Below are 15,813 nucleotides of genomic sequence, written 5' to 3' on the forward strand. Positions count from 1 at the left end.
AAGTAATAAAAGTTCATATAGTAGATAACATTGGCTTTCTTCAAAAGATATGTAAATCTTAGTATTATGCTTTCTGTATTTCTTCTGCAAGTTGTTTTAGAAATGTGAACAAAATTGTACATAAATCTTGATCTTATGTTTATGAGGACAGACTTGTTTGTTTTTTTTTTTGTTCCAGTACTGAGCAAAGATCCTCCTTAAAACTCTTCCTATTAAAACATTGCTGTGTGCCATCATCAAGAAATCATTAATTATGAATGTGTGACTTTCAGTGTCTGTTTTATATCAGATAATTGACAGTAAAATGTTTGTTCCAAGGACTAGGAAGTAACTTAAATTCTGTCATCTAATTATTTGTCTGTGAATGGGCTTTTCTGCTAACTTGCATTTTGGTTTCTTTAATGTAGCTTTTTGAAGCAGAAAATAAGCATAAGACTTTGGAGAAGGAGTTCCTGCAATACAAAGAACAGCAAAGTAGCAAACCAGAAATCCAGCTACAATCAGAAATAAATCTTCTCACTTTAGAAAAGGTATATTGGATTTTTCTAATACTTAAAAATTGTCACAATGGTGTGTTCACTGATGAAGAGGATGTGGAATACTACTGTCTCATGAAGTGTTAATTTGACCATTTTGGTTTACTTCTTCCAGTAATTTCTTCAGAGTTTAAATAGTCAGACACAAATAACGTTAACAGGCCTCATTTTTATAGAGGAAGCAGTAATGTTAGAGGCTAACACAGGAAAAAACCATAACCCATATATTTAAATCATAATTTATGATGGGGTCTCTGAACATTCTGTTTAAAAAACGAAAGAAAGATGATGATTTTCTTGAGGATTAATTTAAACTGGTTTTCCATTATTTGCATTTTGGTAATTAAGTATTTCTGCTAAGAGGTTGTGTCACTTATCAATAAAATGGAATCGTTGTCATAAGTTGATTTGCTTTAAGCCATATATTCCCACAGTAGAGCATTTAATTAAAACCACAGATATGGGCATTTAATGCTCAGAATTATTGTGAGATTTGAGTAAAACTGTTGATGAAATAAGCTGAAAAAAATTTGGCCAGGCTTCTTGGCAAAAAAATATACTCAGTAATATGGCCTGTCTGTATGTTGCTGTATGCTTAAATAATTTCTAATAATGCAAGCAACTGATACAAAATATTTTTGTGTTTCTACAGAGTTTTTAAGCTCTTACATTAAATATTTCTAGATTTTCTATGTTTGTCAGATGAATTAAACAAATTAAGATTTAAGATCTTCACAAATTTAATGAAAATAATTTTTGTCAGATTCCAAAATGCACTTCCTCAGAGATGTGAAAAATACATAGTTTTTTGTTTTGTGTGCTTCATAAATATTTTCATTTGTCTTTTAGTTCAAAAATTTTTGCACAGATAAATGAATTTTTTAGCAGTTGAAACTTTTAAAGATTTATTTAGTTAGTAAGATCATAGGTTCACACTAGATACAGAGATTTTAAAGATTGGTTTGAGCAGATGGGTATTTCAGAGAAAATAATGTAGGCCATATCTTCCATCAGCAAACTAAAAAAAAAAAAAATCTATGTACCTTTTTAAGTGAGATTTATCCATCAGCATTTTCATTAAATTAGTGTTTATAACCTTACTTTGAATAAAAAGGGATGTGGGGATGGCTGATCTGAGAATCTTAAATATAAAGGTTACATCAGCAGATTTAGTGCTAAAAACTAATCTTTTTCTTTGTATAGACGGCCATCCAATAAAAATAAGGTTATATTTTAAATAAGAAAATGTTCTTGTGCCATAATATTTATGTTATATTGTATAACAGCTTTAGATGATGTTGTATATTGCGCTACATAAACACTTTTCTTAAACCAGACCCTTTGTATATATACATCTTTCAGTGATTGTTACTGCTGTTATTGCTTCAGCTGATACGATTTTAATTGCTTTTAGGTTGAACTTGAAAGAAAGTTAGAGTCAGCTACCAAGTCAAAGCTTCACTACAAACAACAATGGACGAGGGCTTTGAAAGAACTTGCAAGGTTAAAACAGGTATGCAGGTTTTCTTTGGTCATATGAGACAACCAAGTTATTGTCGTGTTGGAAGCTACTAGGGATTACTGTTAACTACTGTTTTCATGTTATTAGTGTTTGTTTTTGCAAAGTAAAGCTCTCAGCTATGGTTTTAACAAAAATGAGAACAGCAAAACTGGCTTGTGTTTGACTTTGAACTCGGGAAAGACCAAGACTCAGACCTGCAAGGAAGACGGAACTATTTAAAATCAGATATGATTAGAAAAATAAAAGGTTTAATTTAATTCCAAATAATTCTGCATCAGCACTTCCAGAAAAATATTTTGCCACAATCCCAACCACCTTAGTCAGTTACGTAATATGTGTTTTGTATTTTAATTGTATAATGAATGAAGGGTAAAGATGAGAAAAAAATCTTCACTTTTAGAAATAAGGGTTTAAGTTTTGATGAATGCGTAAAATGAAGAAAACTTAAGCTGGATGTGAATTTTTTCTCTGCTTTTGGAAATTCTAACCTCATACTAATGTAATATGCTATTTTACTGCTAGGTTTTAACAGAGCTCTTGTACGTCTGTGGGCATCTATACAGATACAGTTATATACTTTTGACTTGAAATTACTCTGTTTAAACATGCAGTAGTAGCAGCTTCATCCTTGTTGAATCTGTATTACATGTTGTGTTTTGTCATCTGTCTTTCATGAATTCCAGTAAACATCAGCTAAACTATGTGCTTAAGAATGGCTAGCATTTCCATTGGCCCTGACAAACAAATTAGTAGATCATTAATCCAAAATGATTCATGAACAAACCTTGACATAAACACAGCGCTTCAGTATTCACATTTAGTAAAATGTTTTTATTGCCTGTATTCACACCTACTTCTAGCTTGAGGAACAGCATTGGGTTTTCTTACAGATTATGATACCTGCTTCATTTCTACTAATAGAATGTTCAGGTTTTGGAGAATAAGAAGTTAAGCCCATGTTCTTCTAATTTATAATGCTTCTTTAATCTGTATTTCTGTTTGAAGAGAGTCAATGCACACCACAATGACTTTTAGTAAGTTAAATCTAACCTTCATTTGCAGTCTTCAAATTGTACCTTTTTCACAGAGTGATAAAAGGAGTCATCTGCAATTTGTGAAACATCTATGCTTGAGAAGGTGATAGGAGAAATATAAATCTTATCCCTCTGATTGTGATTGCTTCAGCAGTCATGAAATATCCAGCCTATTTTTTCTTGCCATGTTTTAAAATTTCCCATAGAATAAAAGCAAAGATTGTCACTTGCCACACTAACACTAATGTATATTACCATCAGGTTCTTGTTACAAATTTCATCTCCATAGACCTGGTGAACTGAATTCATTAATATATGTTGATGGTTTCAACTGAACCTCTTGATGCAAGTCTGAACCATGAAATAAGTTGGCATGTACCGTGAATTATGCTACCTAAAACATCTACAACAAACCAAACCCTTTTAATGCAGTTTCTTATTGTTTCTATACTCCTGTGCTTCATCTATACTTCTTCAATTGATAAAGGTTTTAAGTGACTTTAAAGAGCCAAATAAAAGTTGAAGCAAATCTGATAAAAAAAAATTTACTGTGCTTTAAATATAAATTTGGAAACTGTAGGTTAAGGAATTCTAGATTTGCTTTCGTTCAGATGATTTGTGCAATTGTGCATAGTCTGACCAATTTCGTGTTTGAATTGGATTAGTACCATGTTAATTTTGTGTTGCCTCTGGTGAATAGCCACAGGGCTGTAATCTGTGCCAGTAATTTGTCACACCAAAGCTCTCTAGAGAACTATACAAAACATTTGTGTAGTGAGGATTAGACGCTGAAAGCCATATCTTAGATTGTTAATAAATGTTAATGACAAAACCCAGCTGGTAAGTCTTGGAAATGAGATCTAATGCTTTGTGCCCATTGCCAAAAAAATGTTTAAACAGATTTCCATTACTTAAAGGTGACCTGGTGCAGTCAATTTGTGAATTAAAGAAGCATAATCTACAGGCTAAGCATTTAGTAAAACGCTCTTCTGATTTGCAACCATAAAAGTCAATGTTTTCTTAATTAAAAAGTTTTCTTTTGCTTTGGAACTAGTTATTAGCACACATCTGGGATAGTTTTATATTTTGCAGAATATAAGAGACACAGCACATAACTTAAAGTATGGGACTGTTAATAGACCATGATCTAAGCTTCTCCATGGGTAGGACTTGGAATGCTAAACACAGTGCCAGTTTTACTGAAGTACACGAAGGCACACATACATCATATTTACCTGTACTTAGAAAATACAGAAGTTACTTAAATTAGTTTGTAAAATTGCTTGACAATAGATTTCACCCAGCTTACTTTTCTTTTCTCTGTTACTCAGTAAAAGTCTGTATTAATGCCTCAATTGTTATAGCCCTGTTCAACTTCTAGGGAGACAAAAATGTCATCAAATTAACTACTTTATCTCTGTACCAAGGTAAATATTATAATTTTTGGAGATTTCAAAAACTCTTTCAATGTTTGCTGACTAGATGATCTAAATGCTACACAAATTAGATTTCCTTTTTTTATTTATATGAGCATTATTTCTCCAAGGAATCATCATTATTTACATGAAATTGCATCCGTGCTTACACTGTTATTCAGGGCCATAGCACGGCAGGCACACCCCTAAAACAGAACTTAGATATCAAATTTAGTACCTGTCTGGGTGTAAGTAACATGTTATCAAGCCAAAAACAAAATTGGCAGAAATGTCATTTTCAGCAGTTGATTATTTCAGATTTAATCTAAATAGCCAAAATCTCAAAATGCACATGCATCCAGTGTTCTGGAAGAAGTATTTTTATAAGTTTTCTAATGTGTTTGTGTCCTACAGACCTGTTAGAACCAGCACTGAGGTATTTATTTAAAAGAGCGGAGACAATATTAGCTGGCTGACAGTTCATTCTGTCTCGTCCAGTACCTTGCTTATCCATTCAGTAATTAATTTGATTAATTTATAAGTAATTTGCTAAGGATAGGATGTAAATCTTTGTTAAAAAAAATAAAAAGGCACACATATGCACATAAAAAAACCCCAGAGTTGAAAGTCTAAATCTTGGTTAAAAACTGTGTCTTGAAACCATCCAGGCCCTCCTACTGACTTGTCAGCTCTGGGTTATTTTCAGAAAACTTTACTTGAGCTCCTTAGCTTCAATCGTAAGTTTTTCCCACAGACTTGCATGGTATGTATGAGTGGGAGAGTGAATAGTGGCTGCTATTTAGCCATTGTTTAGTCTAGTGTATGTATGTTTACATCTCCCTTTTGGATTTATGGGCAGCTATGGCAAAATAAAGATTGTGCTTCCTTGATTGAAGAGCCTCTTAACTAAAGCACCTGGTGGCATACAGGGATTCTTTAATGATCTGATTATAATTCAAATTTTGATTTTTTTTATTATCAGTTCATTTTTGTTAAATGCTGATACTTCTGTGGTATAAGTTTCAAAACATGATTGAGATTTCCACCATACAAGCTTCTAAAATGGTATTGCATTCCTCAAGCACTACATTAGAGATGAAAACTGGTGAGCAAAAGCAGTAAAACCTTGAAGTATGTCATCTGATAACTAGAATGCAGACTTGTTTGGTATGGATTTATTTTGTTTGTGGAGGAGAATGGAAAAATATTAATAAGTGAAAGGAATATTGTCAGTGAGTTTTATTTAAGGAGGTGAAGGAAAAGGAGCAATAGAGTAGCAGGATTAGCAGTGCTGAGGAAGTAGTGCAGGAGAAGGTATCTGGACCAGCTAATAGATATTGCAGAGATAACTCTTGATGTTCTTGCATATGATATTCTTGATTCATCTGTTGCTGCCTAACTGTGGGGTAGTGGCTGATTATTGGGTGATGGTGCAAATATAATATATTTCCAAGTGTTCTGAGTTTCTGGTGGGTTTTATATTCTGTTCACGAAGTTGCCTTTAGTCCGGCAGCTGATGATTCTGGAGTGTTCCCTTAGATAAAATTTAAAAATGCAAAATGTTAGGAACAAAAATTGTAGTACTTCTTACTGAGATTTGAAATAGCCTGACTGTCTAGAATAAGCAGTTGGGAATAAAGCTGAAATATTCCTTATTTTAGGACATATTATAGGAGAAAAATTTGGAAAGTTACCCAGAAAGTCTTGACTGAGAATTTTCAGCACGCAGCATGTATGCTTAAACTTGTGTGCACTGAGATACACTTGAAGAATACCAAGTATTCAATTATAACTCAATTTTTCGATATATGCACAGAATAAAATGAAGATTTTTGTTTCAACAAGGGGATTTAGTAATGTTTGACTTAATTGTATGCATAAAGTAAATGTGCAGAGGTGTTCTATTGAATTTTTACTTTGAAACATCTCATAATAAATTCTGCTACATTTCAAGTCCTACTATAGAATAGAGGTCTGTTCCTTCTCTGTTTAAAAAAGATGATGTTGCTCAGTGGTTTTTACATTGTCATGGAAAAAGTGGATTTAATACCTTAGTGTCTGATAAAGTGACATGAGATGAATAAAAAAATCCTTCCTTCTCTCTCACCATAACAAAATACAGTCTTTTTATGGTCCCTCAACATATCATAACAAAATTGTATATAAATTAATTTAAAGTGAGCATGCCTCCCTTCTTATCAAACTGTTGTAAATCCTTTGCCATCTTCTTGTATTGATGGATTATTAGGAAATGGGCTTCTCGTGCTCTGCTATGAATGGTATACATAGAACAAATTTTCTGTTATGCACCCTACAAATTGTTATGACAGACTTTTTAAAGGAGTCAAAGACTAATGTTGGGAAAGACATTTAAAAAGCACAGAATATGAAGTGTGTAATGTAAATTACACACAGGATCAATCATGAAAGAATCCCTTCTCACTTGTTTTAGTGTCTGTTTTCCAAGCTGGACTGTCATGAAATGAATGGGAGGAAAATCTTGCTTCAGCAAATGTTGATTTTTTTTTTTTAATTTAATATTATTGTGCTTAAATATTGTTATTCAGGGCCATAGCATGACACACTTCTAAAATTCTTGACTTTCAGTGACTTAAATTAATCTGGACTTATCCCCCAACACCCTAAATAAGTAAGTGCCAAATATTTGCCATGTTTGCATCACAATTTTATTAGTAATCAAATTAGAGATCAAATCACATTTATCTGAAAGGAATTCCTACCCAATATTAGGTTGGAGACAAAATGTACTGTAAAGGTTTTTCTCTCCTCTATTGAGTAAACAAGACTTTAGCACACACGGTATTTATAGTCTTGCTTCCCTCCAAATCTAGGACTATTATCTCTAGTAAAGAGCATGCTCACTAGTGACGTTGGTTTTGGTTGATTTTGTGTTTATTGGGATTTTTTAATAGAATTTTTCTCCAGAGAAAGATATCGAAAGGAACAGGAACTGAACCAAGGATTCTGCAGAAAAGCCTTGCTTTTCCTTCCTCTCTCCTTGGCTTCTTCATCATTCTGTCTTTTTATTGGCTTAATTAAACATTATTAAATATATTTATTTGAAAGTTACAGTTCTCAAATGAATTCGTTTAGTGAGGACATAAAGGATCAATCTATTAAATAATGATCTGATGAATATGAAAGCATTGGGAGTAGTGTGTCCTCTTTGTGGTCTGATGCAGTTTAAAATACACATTGTTCTATTAACCTTAAGAAATGTACTTCTAACATATGCCTCTTCTTTAAGCTAGTCTGAAATGCCTTTTTTGCTCTCAGGTTGCCATTGTGAGCATTTCTGTTGCTGGGCAGCAGAAATGTGTGGATCATTGAGCTTCTCTGCCTCAAGCAGTAATACATCAGCATGTCATGAAACCTGTGGTTGCACATGCTGCTTCTGGCCAGCGTGCAGTTATGCCTTTCTTCTGCAGTGCAGGTGGAAGAACACTTTTAAAATTTTCCCTCATAGATTGGAGTAATATACTTCATAAACTGAAGGACTAGACTGGAAGGCTTCTACTCAGTGCAGTCGCAGCTGTGTGATGATTTGTATTTATGTGAAAGCATTGCTGTCCTAGTAACAAGTGCTACTCTGTTTTGCGGTATTCAGGTTTTGGTCAATATTTGTACAATGTACCTTCAAAATTAATTTTCTCACAGAATTATTGAGATACACCAATTTTACAGACTTTGAGTTATGCCCGCTCTCTGCCTCTTGTTTCAAATACTTCAACAGTACTTTAGTATTTGTTTTCAGGCATAAATGTCTATCTTCATTCAAAACTTTGTTCTAAACCCTAAATCAGCTGAGTGTTTTTTGCTGTGACTGCTTAGTTATGTGTGTGGTAGGAGGTTTCTTTAGTGTGGTGTTTGGTTGAGTTTTTTGAGACTGGTGGGAAGAATGACTTTTCTCTAAAAGCTAGATTAATTATTCCTGGTGTACGCCTACGACCTGTTAGGTTTGGGTTTAGTTATGGTTTCAACTATTTTGGCCGCTCTTGAAGTTAAGTTCTGCTGGTACTTTTCTGGGTATTTCTAAGGCCTCTATTTAAAGAAAGAATAAAATAAAAAATGGAAAAATGGTTATTCCTGTGGTATAAACACCAATGTTGGTGATGGATTAAGACTAACCTCTAGTCAGTGTCACAACTTTTTGGATTTTCTTATAACTCTTGAAAATTCTAAATACCAGCAGTCTGTAGTAACCTGTTTTAAGTAATTTGTTTAATCTGCACATACATACGTATACTGGATGTATTTGTAGATTATTCTCAGACTGAAGCAGAATAGGTTTTATTACAGTATTCTTCAACCCTTTCCCACATAAAACAGGGTTTCTCTCACATGGGAATGTTCTTCTGCAATGAATTCTTGATGGAGAAGGAAGGACTGTGGCCTTATCTTCACCAAGTGCTTTTTCTATGCTTCAGTCATCTATCAGCTGTAGACTCTTTGGCAGGATTCCTGCTTCTGGTTTTTTTATTAGTATGTATCTCTTTAGCAAGATGTTCTTCAAGATTTATAACCTGTCTCACTGAAGTTTTAACATTTAATTTGGCTGGCTGGTGTATTGGATTTAGTATAAAAACAAAGTTTTTAGAGTCTTTAGGGTTGATTTCTTGTTGAGTACTTCTCTATTGTGTTGTCTGTTCACATTAACAGTTGAAATCTCTTTTTAATACCAATTCCTTTTGAAATTCAGATTTTCTTGCCCACTATTGATCATCAACAGGAAGTGTTTAAAATGCTGGCAGCTGGAATTCAGGAAACTACCTTATTAAAGTCTTTCAAATAATATGAGGTTGACTGTGTAAATAATATGCTTACACACATCAAAAAAAGAAATTACCTTTTTTAACCCACATAATAAATATAATACAGACTATATTAATAATCAAACACTCTAGATGAAAGCAGTGTCAGAATTGCAAAGATAAATGTGCACTTCACAATATGCCTAGATCCAGGATGTTTATGTAACTCCTGTCTTATTTTTTAATTACCTGAGGTCTTCTGTCTTAATCTGGGTGTAAGATTGGCTGTACACAGTTAGTGCACAAGGTCATGGAAATGGAAAATGGCTGGGAGAAAAATAAGTCAAGAGAGGACCATGTTTACTGAACCACTTTGATATCATGAAGTGGTAGTGGATTCAAACCTTAGATTTTTTTAGTATCTGTATAGAGCTTAAAAATTAGAGCCAAACAAATGTTTAGAATGGATAGACTGACGTCATTAAACCCGCAAAGTAAGTTACCTAAAATTTTACATAGTACTACACAAAAGGACACCTTGCCAGAAATTTGTTTCCAAGGCTTATTTTTTAACCACGTTGTAATTTTGAAAAGCAGTTTTTAAAGCTTTGATACTAGTCACTGGGGCTGATGGCTGATGATGGAAGCTTCCTGCAGCTATTTAGCTTTTATTTTCTCAAAAAAATCTATTTCATATAGTATATACTGAAGGAATAAATCTCAGTAGCTTGAGCAGTTCCAGAACTGTAAGTTTCATGTCTAACAACTTAAGCTAGAGTTAGTAAGAGGGTTTGTTAATAATTTTGCTATTTTGTTAATGGGAAGATATCTGTGATGGGGCTGCAGTTGATCCAGCCTGGACAGGTTTACTGTGATGGTGATAGTCAGTGGTCTTACTGCATTATAAATTCCACTAGCTAAGACATTCTGTTAACTCCTACATTTCTAATACTCCTGGAGATGTAATTGTTCTAACTTCATTCCTAAAGTTCTGCTCTGTCGCTATAATTAGCACTTTTACATGTAATCACGTAGTCAACTGAAAATGCACCCTTTCCCACACAGCGTGAACAAGAAAATGCAATGGCTCACCTTAAAAAGCAGCAACAAGAGCTTGAGCACATGAGGTTGCGGTATTTGGCAGCAGAAGAGAAAGAGCTGGGGAAAACAGACCGACAAGAGCTGGAGGATATCAGAAATGAACTTAACAGGTATAAAAAGTATTTGTAAGATTCCTCCTCAACTGTCACCTTTCCTTCTACTTTCTTGCTGTGAGTCTCAAAACAGGAGAAGATTCAATTCAATCAAGATTATAATTTGCTGTCAGTTCAGTGAAAGAACACAGATTAGTATCCCTTAGGTAAAGATTGCCTATTTGTAAAATGCAACAGTACAGCAGTATAGAAAAATACATGTTTAACACCACCTGGTTTTTTGTTTTTGTTTTTTTTTTTTTTGGTTTTTGTTTTTTTTTTTTTTTTGTTAAGGTCACAGATGTATAGCACCAAGCTCTTTGTCTATTTTAAATCTTCAGTTCTAAGCATAGCTGCTGCATTAAGAAAAGAACAAGGCACATTTTATTCTTATTTTGAATACATTAAAATTTTAAATTTATCTCATGTTGTCCTCCAAAAGCTGTCTGCACTAGTTTTCTATGTTGAACCCTTTTTAATTTGAGTGCAGTTTACATTACCAAGCAGTAGCTTTGATAGCAAGTACAGTTAGATACACACCTACAAAAGGTTTTGTTAATATTTAAGTATTGCATTTCTTTTTAGTTGTAGTTGTTTTCTCCAGATTTGTTTATTTTACTCTGTAGTTCAGTAGATAATCCAAGTGAGGATTAATATTCTCTAATTTTTATTTTATCTATATCAGGCTAAAACAACAAGAAGAGGAGAGAAAGAAATTGCAGGATGCTAGAGATAATTCTGCTGGTAGAGTGGATAGTATTCATTGTAGAAAACTAAATGAGAATACAGATGATTACCTCTCTCGTCTGATAGAAGAGAGGGATACCCTGCTGAGAACAGGAGTCTATAATCATGAAGACCATATTGTGAGTGAACTTGATCGTCAAATCAGAGAGGCAATTGCAAAAAGGAACATCACTGTTTAAGAACATGCAAAAAGTTCTAGAGCCAAAATCTGAATAGAGTGACTTTTATAAGCCTATAGTACTTTGTGAAATATATAACATCACGCTTTGTTTTGCACATTATGGTCAGCTCTCTTTGAAGTCAATGTAAATGCTTGCAACATGTCAAGTTAAGCACAGTTGTAAGTTTTATGGGGGCAATTACTGTTTTTTAATGTTTTTATACTCATATGTGTATATATATATATATATATATATGATTGTAGGTGTGTAAATATATTTATCTTGTGTACCCTCTTCTGAGATGTTTCCTACCTCTTTTTGTATCCCCCTGACTAGGGTTATTAGTAATATTTTTAATATTGATTCTAAGAGGTTTTTAGTCAATGTTGTTATGATTTCATTCCATTTTTAAAAATATCTTCAGCTAGACTAGGGCAAATTGACATCAGCTGTTTTCTCTGACGAAACCCTTAATTCTGAGCGGAACTAAAACACTGACCCATTTTACTAAATGACAAATAATAAATTTTTGCTTCTCTGACTGCAGCTAACATAACTAAGTTATGTAGTAAATAAGAGATAAGGTTTTGAGTGTGAGGGGGAAAAATCAATCCTTATGAAACTGAAGCCGAATCAGTTACTAACTAGCCTGATTGTCCAGGGTTGCCCTAGCAGTTTTGCACATGTCCTAGTAAGGCTATACCCAGGAGGATGAAGACCTTATTCAGAAGTACACATGCATTCTTATATCAATCCCTAATGAGGAAAGATACCTGAAGCCATAATTCTGAGCACAAGCATAAAACAAGATCTTTTCTAAGTCAAGGTGTTTTTTTTAATCAGGATGTAACCAATTTCAAGTTACTTAATATGTGTTTCAAAACATGTTCACTCAATACCACTTAAATTGTATATGAAGTTCTTGTTTGACAGTGTGCAAGGGAGAAATCCATAATTAACTTTAGTTTGTCCATAATCACAATTGAAAAACTTTTGTTTTCCAGCTTTCATTCCATTTCTGTTAGGTTTGTGTAGATTTACCTAGTAACAGTAACTTAGAACCCTGTCCATTCAACAGGCATTCTTGTCTGTCCTGTAGTCACAACTACTTCCATTTGAATGTCAAGTAAAAAATCATCTTATGATTTATTACTTTTAAAATGAACGAAGATACCTATGGAAAAATTAGTGGTTTAGGTTTTTGCATAAAATCAGTGAACTTTCATAGAGAGGCTTGTATACATGTGACCTTCCAGTTTTGTGTGGTATTAATTATAAAATGGGAGGAGGGGTATTTGTATCTGGCTTTAGCTCTCCATGCATTGTTTGTCCTCCTCCTTACAATGAGTGTAAGTCCTGCTAAATAAACTATTCATTTAGACTCCTTAGAAAAGTTATAAACAAGCTGTATAAACATTGAGATCATATTCCCTGAGGAATACTTAAATACTTATTAATACCAGACTTTGTAAGAAATGCTTTTTTAAAAGTATTTTTCTAAGAGATTGCTTAGAGATCCCTCTCCACTAGCAAAGAAAATACCACCCTCTTAAGTCCCATAGAAATCCATGAAATGCAATTTTACAATACTTTTTACATCATGGAGTGTGATATCACTGATACAGGGTTATATGCAATTATTGTTAATGATGCAGGAAGCTTCTATCTTGACAGGAAAACTCGTTCATGGCTTTTTTTCTTCAAATGCTTGCTCACTTGTGTAGTTTCTTCTCTAGACACTGGAGGGTGCCTGAGACTTAAATATTGCAAAGACAGTGTTGACTAAATTTTCATTACTGGTTGATTTTTGAACTGGTATTTTATGAATTTTCAGGTGTATTATTTTATGAAATAAAATTAAAATTCAAGTAAATATTAAGGACTTGGCATTTATTTTTTAACTATGGATTTGAGCAAGTTTTGTTTACTATTTCCAGTCATATGACTGTCTTTAGTGCTTGAATCTATAAAATAAAAAACTTGTTAATGAAAGTTAATTGTCACTTTTCAGTTTTTTAATGATTTTTTTAATTGAGTCTCTTCTGTTGCATGTAAAAAAATTGCAATCATGTTGCTGTATGTTTTAAAAAGAAACTTGAGTTTTCTTTCTCGCAAATCAAAGTAAAATGAAACATAGAATGCTTGTTTTTTAAAAACATTTATGAACTTAATTTAAGCCATTTTGGGTCCATTTAGCCTTTTGAAAGATCACAGCTTACAAGGTGCAAAGCATAAATTGTGTGATTTTTAAAACTACTTACATAGAATGTTTTGTTTTATAATCATTACTCTTAGTGTTCATTGTTTGTATTAGAATGAGGAAATTCTGGATAATTTAAGCTGTATGTTTTAATTTTTTTCCAGCACAATTTGTCTCTACTTCAGTCTGAACTAGTCCAGAAGCAAAATATGTTTGTAGTAGATATGTATAGCAGACATGAGCTCAATGTTACTGTCTTTCAAAGAAAATTTTTATGTTGGGTTCCATTTGCCTTTTTATTACTTCAAAGCCGTTTTAGAGCTTATTCAGTGGAAAGACCAACAACCATATTTTAATCAGAAATGTCTCAAAATTTGTATCTCAATCTCCATTGCATGAGAACAAATGCATGGAATAAGAAGCTCATTTTAATTTACCCGATAAATAAAGGCTGCTGGAAGTGAGACTTGTGTTTGCAGGTTCAGTCCTGGTTCCATAGGTCAGAGAAAACATGGTGGGAAGAGGAGCAACTGCTAGACCCTCCTGGAATTCTGGCAAAGTGCTATTGATTTTATTGCACCCAGGTTTCACTAGGGAAGCTGATGGAATGGTTTCAAACCGAGTACCCTTGCCAATACATTTCTGTGAACCCAGGTGGTGGGGGGGGGTCACTTCCATGTCAAATCAGTTCCAACGTCGTCTGCCTTAGGATTTGGGCCCAGAACTTGCATAAGGAAACTGATTATAGCCTGTACTTGTACAGTCTAGTCTAGTCTAGCAAAAGCACTAGTCCACTTTGAAATTAGGGCATTTAGAAGCACTGTTTTTTGATTATGATCTTCAGGCAGATGATCCCTCCCTGTGTCTTTATGTGGTAGTTTTTCTTCCAGTGGTAAGGACTTGCTGTTGCCTCAAATTACTTACTACAGGTTTAAATGTAGGGCTGGAAACCTGGATGGAGTGTTTGATTGATACGGAGCATTCACTAAGTTGGGAAATCTTACAAAGAAATAGACCTTTTTCTCCTAATAATTGTTAGATTTTTCCACAGAAAAATTGTGTCTAAATTCTTGTTTATATATTAAAGCAGCGGAATGCTTGTACATATATCTGTGAAAAAAATATGTCCAATTATTTTAGAAATAGTGCAGTTTTTATTTGAATCTGAATTATTTAAGTATATAGTTACATTACTGATCTTCATAGTATTTTTTTTTTATTTGGGAGCAAATCTCTAACCACTGTTTCTGTAATATTTCAATAGTGATCCAACACTTTTAACACTAATATGCTTTCTAAACTGCTGTTGTGGAAAAGAAGCATTGTTGTATCTGGCACTGAGCTTTTAAGTATTCAATCTGCAGCTCTCCTTCACTGCAGTTTAAATGCTTCTCCCTTCCATCCACTGAGATAAACCTTAATGCACAGCTAAAAACAGAAGTCTTTTATCATATCTTCTAAGTGCTACTGGAGTATTTATACCAGTTATTACATATTTACACAATTATTTATTTTGCTACTACTGTGCCTAAATGATCATGACCTGTGTCAAGGCTTGGATGGGAAGCACTAGCCTTGCTATTGTTAAAGACAGAGCTATATAAAGACGGCTGCATACTTAGATCTCATTTCATTTGTTTCTCCGGGGGGTTGTATTAGTAGTGTTTTCATTAGAAATGTTTTTACAGATGTCGGCTATCCAGATATGAAGTCCCTGTAGTGGAGAAGCAGTCAGGAGTTTGGCATTCAGAACAGAAAGGAAAAAAAAATCATCTTTGAGAGACTAATTTATAGAAAAATAATTTACTGACTTTCTGATATATAAATGTACAGTAACCCCATGGCAGCTTTAATGCAGAGTAATTGAATTCTTGCAAGTACAGTTATTTTCTGTTCTGAACTTGAAAAAATGCTACAGCCTGTTCCCCATCACTGAAGACTAAAATAGTCCCCTTTAATAATGCTGCTAGAAAAGTTATGTCCCTTGCTTTGTAGTCCAGTACTCTTTTCTCCAAGTGTAAAACTTGTGGTAGTTTGACAGCATTTTAAACAATTTATGTATTACTACAAAAAGTTTTGTTCCAACAACATATGTAGCGAGTAGATAGTTATGGAAGTGTGGTGTCACTGAGTGTTTGAGCAAAAGGTTTTAATGCAGTTACTGACACAAAACTGCATTGACAAAATAATATGGCATCAAACATTAGAAGGGCTTTACTGGGGCAGGTGGAGT

At 33.6% G+C, this 15,813-nt stretch overlaps 1 protein-coding gene across 2 annotated transcripts in view; it reads left to right on the plus strand.

Annotated features, from left to right (window-relative positions):
- CEP120 (centrosomal protein 120) overlaps positions 1-14,005 on the plus strand; it is a 38,240-nt gene extending 24,235 nt beyond the window's left edge. For both annotated transcript variants that reach the window (XM_041395985.1, XM_041395986.1), the window contains exons 18-21: positions 408-530; positions 1,951-2,049; positions 10,345-10,490; positions 11,158-14,005. In XM_041395985.1, the coding sequence (XP_041251919.1) occupies positions 408-530; positions 1,951-2,049; positions 10,345-10,490; positions 11,158-11,398 (609 nt within the window). In that variant the 3' untranslated portion in view covers positions 11,399-14,005. The remainder of the gene's footprint in view (positions 1-407; positions 531-1,950; positions 2,050-10,344; positions 10,491-11,157) is intronic.
- The last annotated feature ends 1,808 nt before the right edge of the window (positions 14,006-15,813 follow it).

Source organism: Onychostruthus taczanowskii, unplaced genomic scaffold (genome assembly GCF_017590055.1).
Source record: "Onychostruthus taczanowskii isolate IOZ18803 unplaced genomic scaffold, ASM1759005v1 scaffold122, whole genome shotgun sequence".
NCBI classification, from domain to species: domain Eukaryota; kingdom Metazoa; phylum Chordata; class Aves; order Passeriformes; family Passeridae; genus Onychostruthus; species Onychostruthus taczanowskii.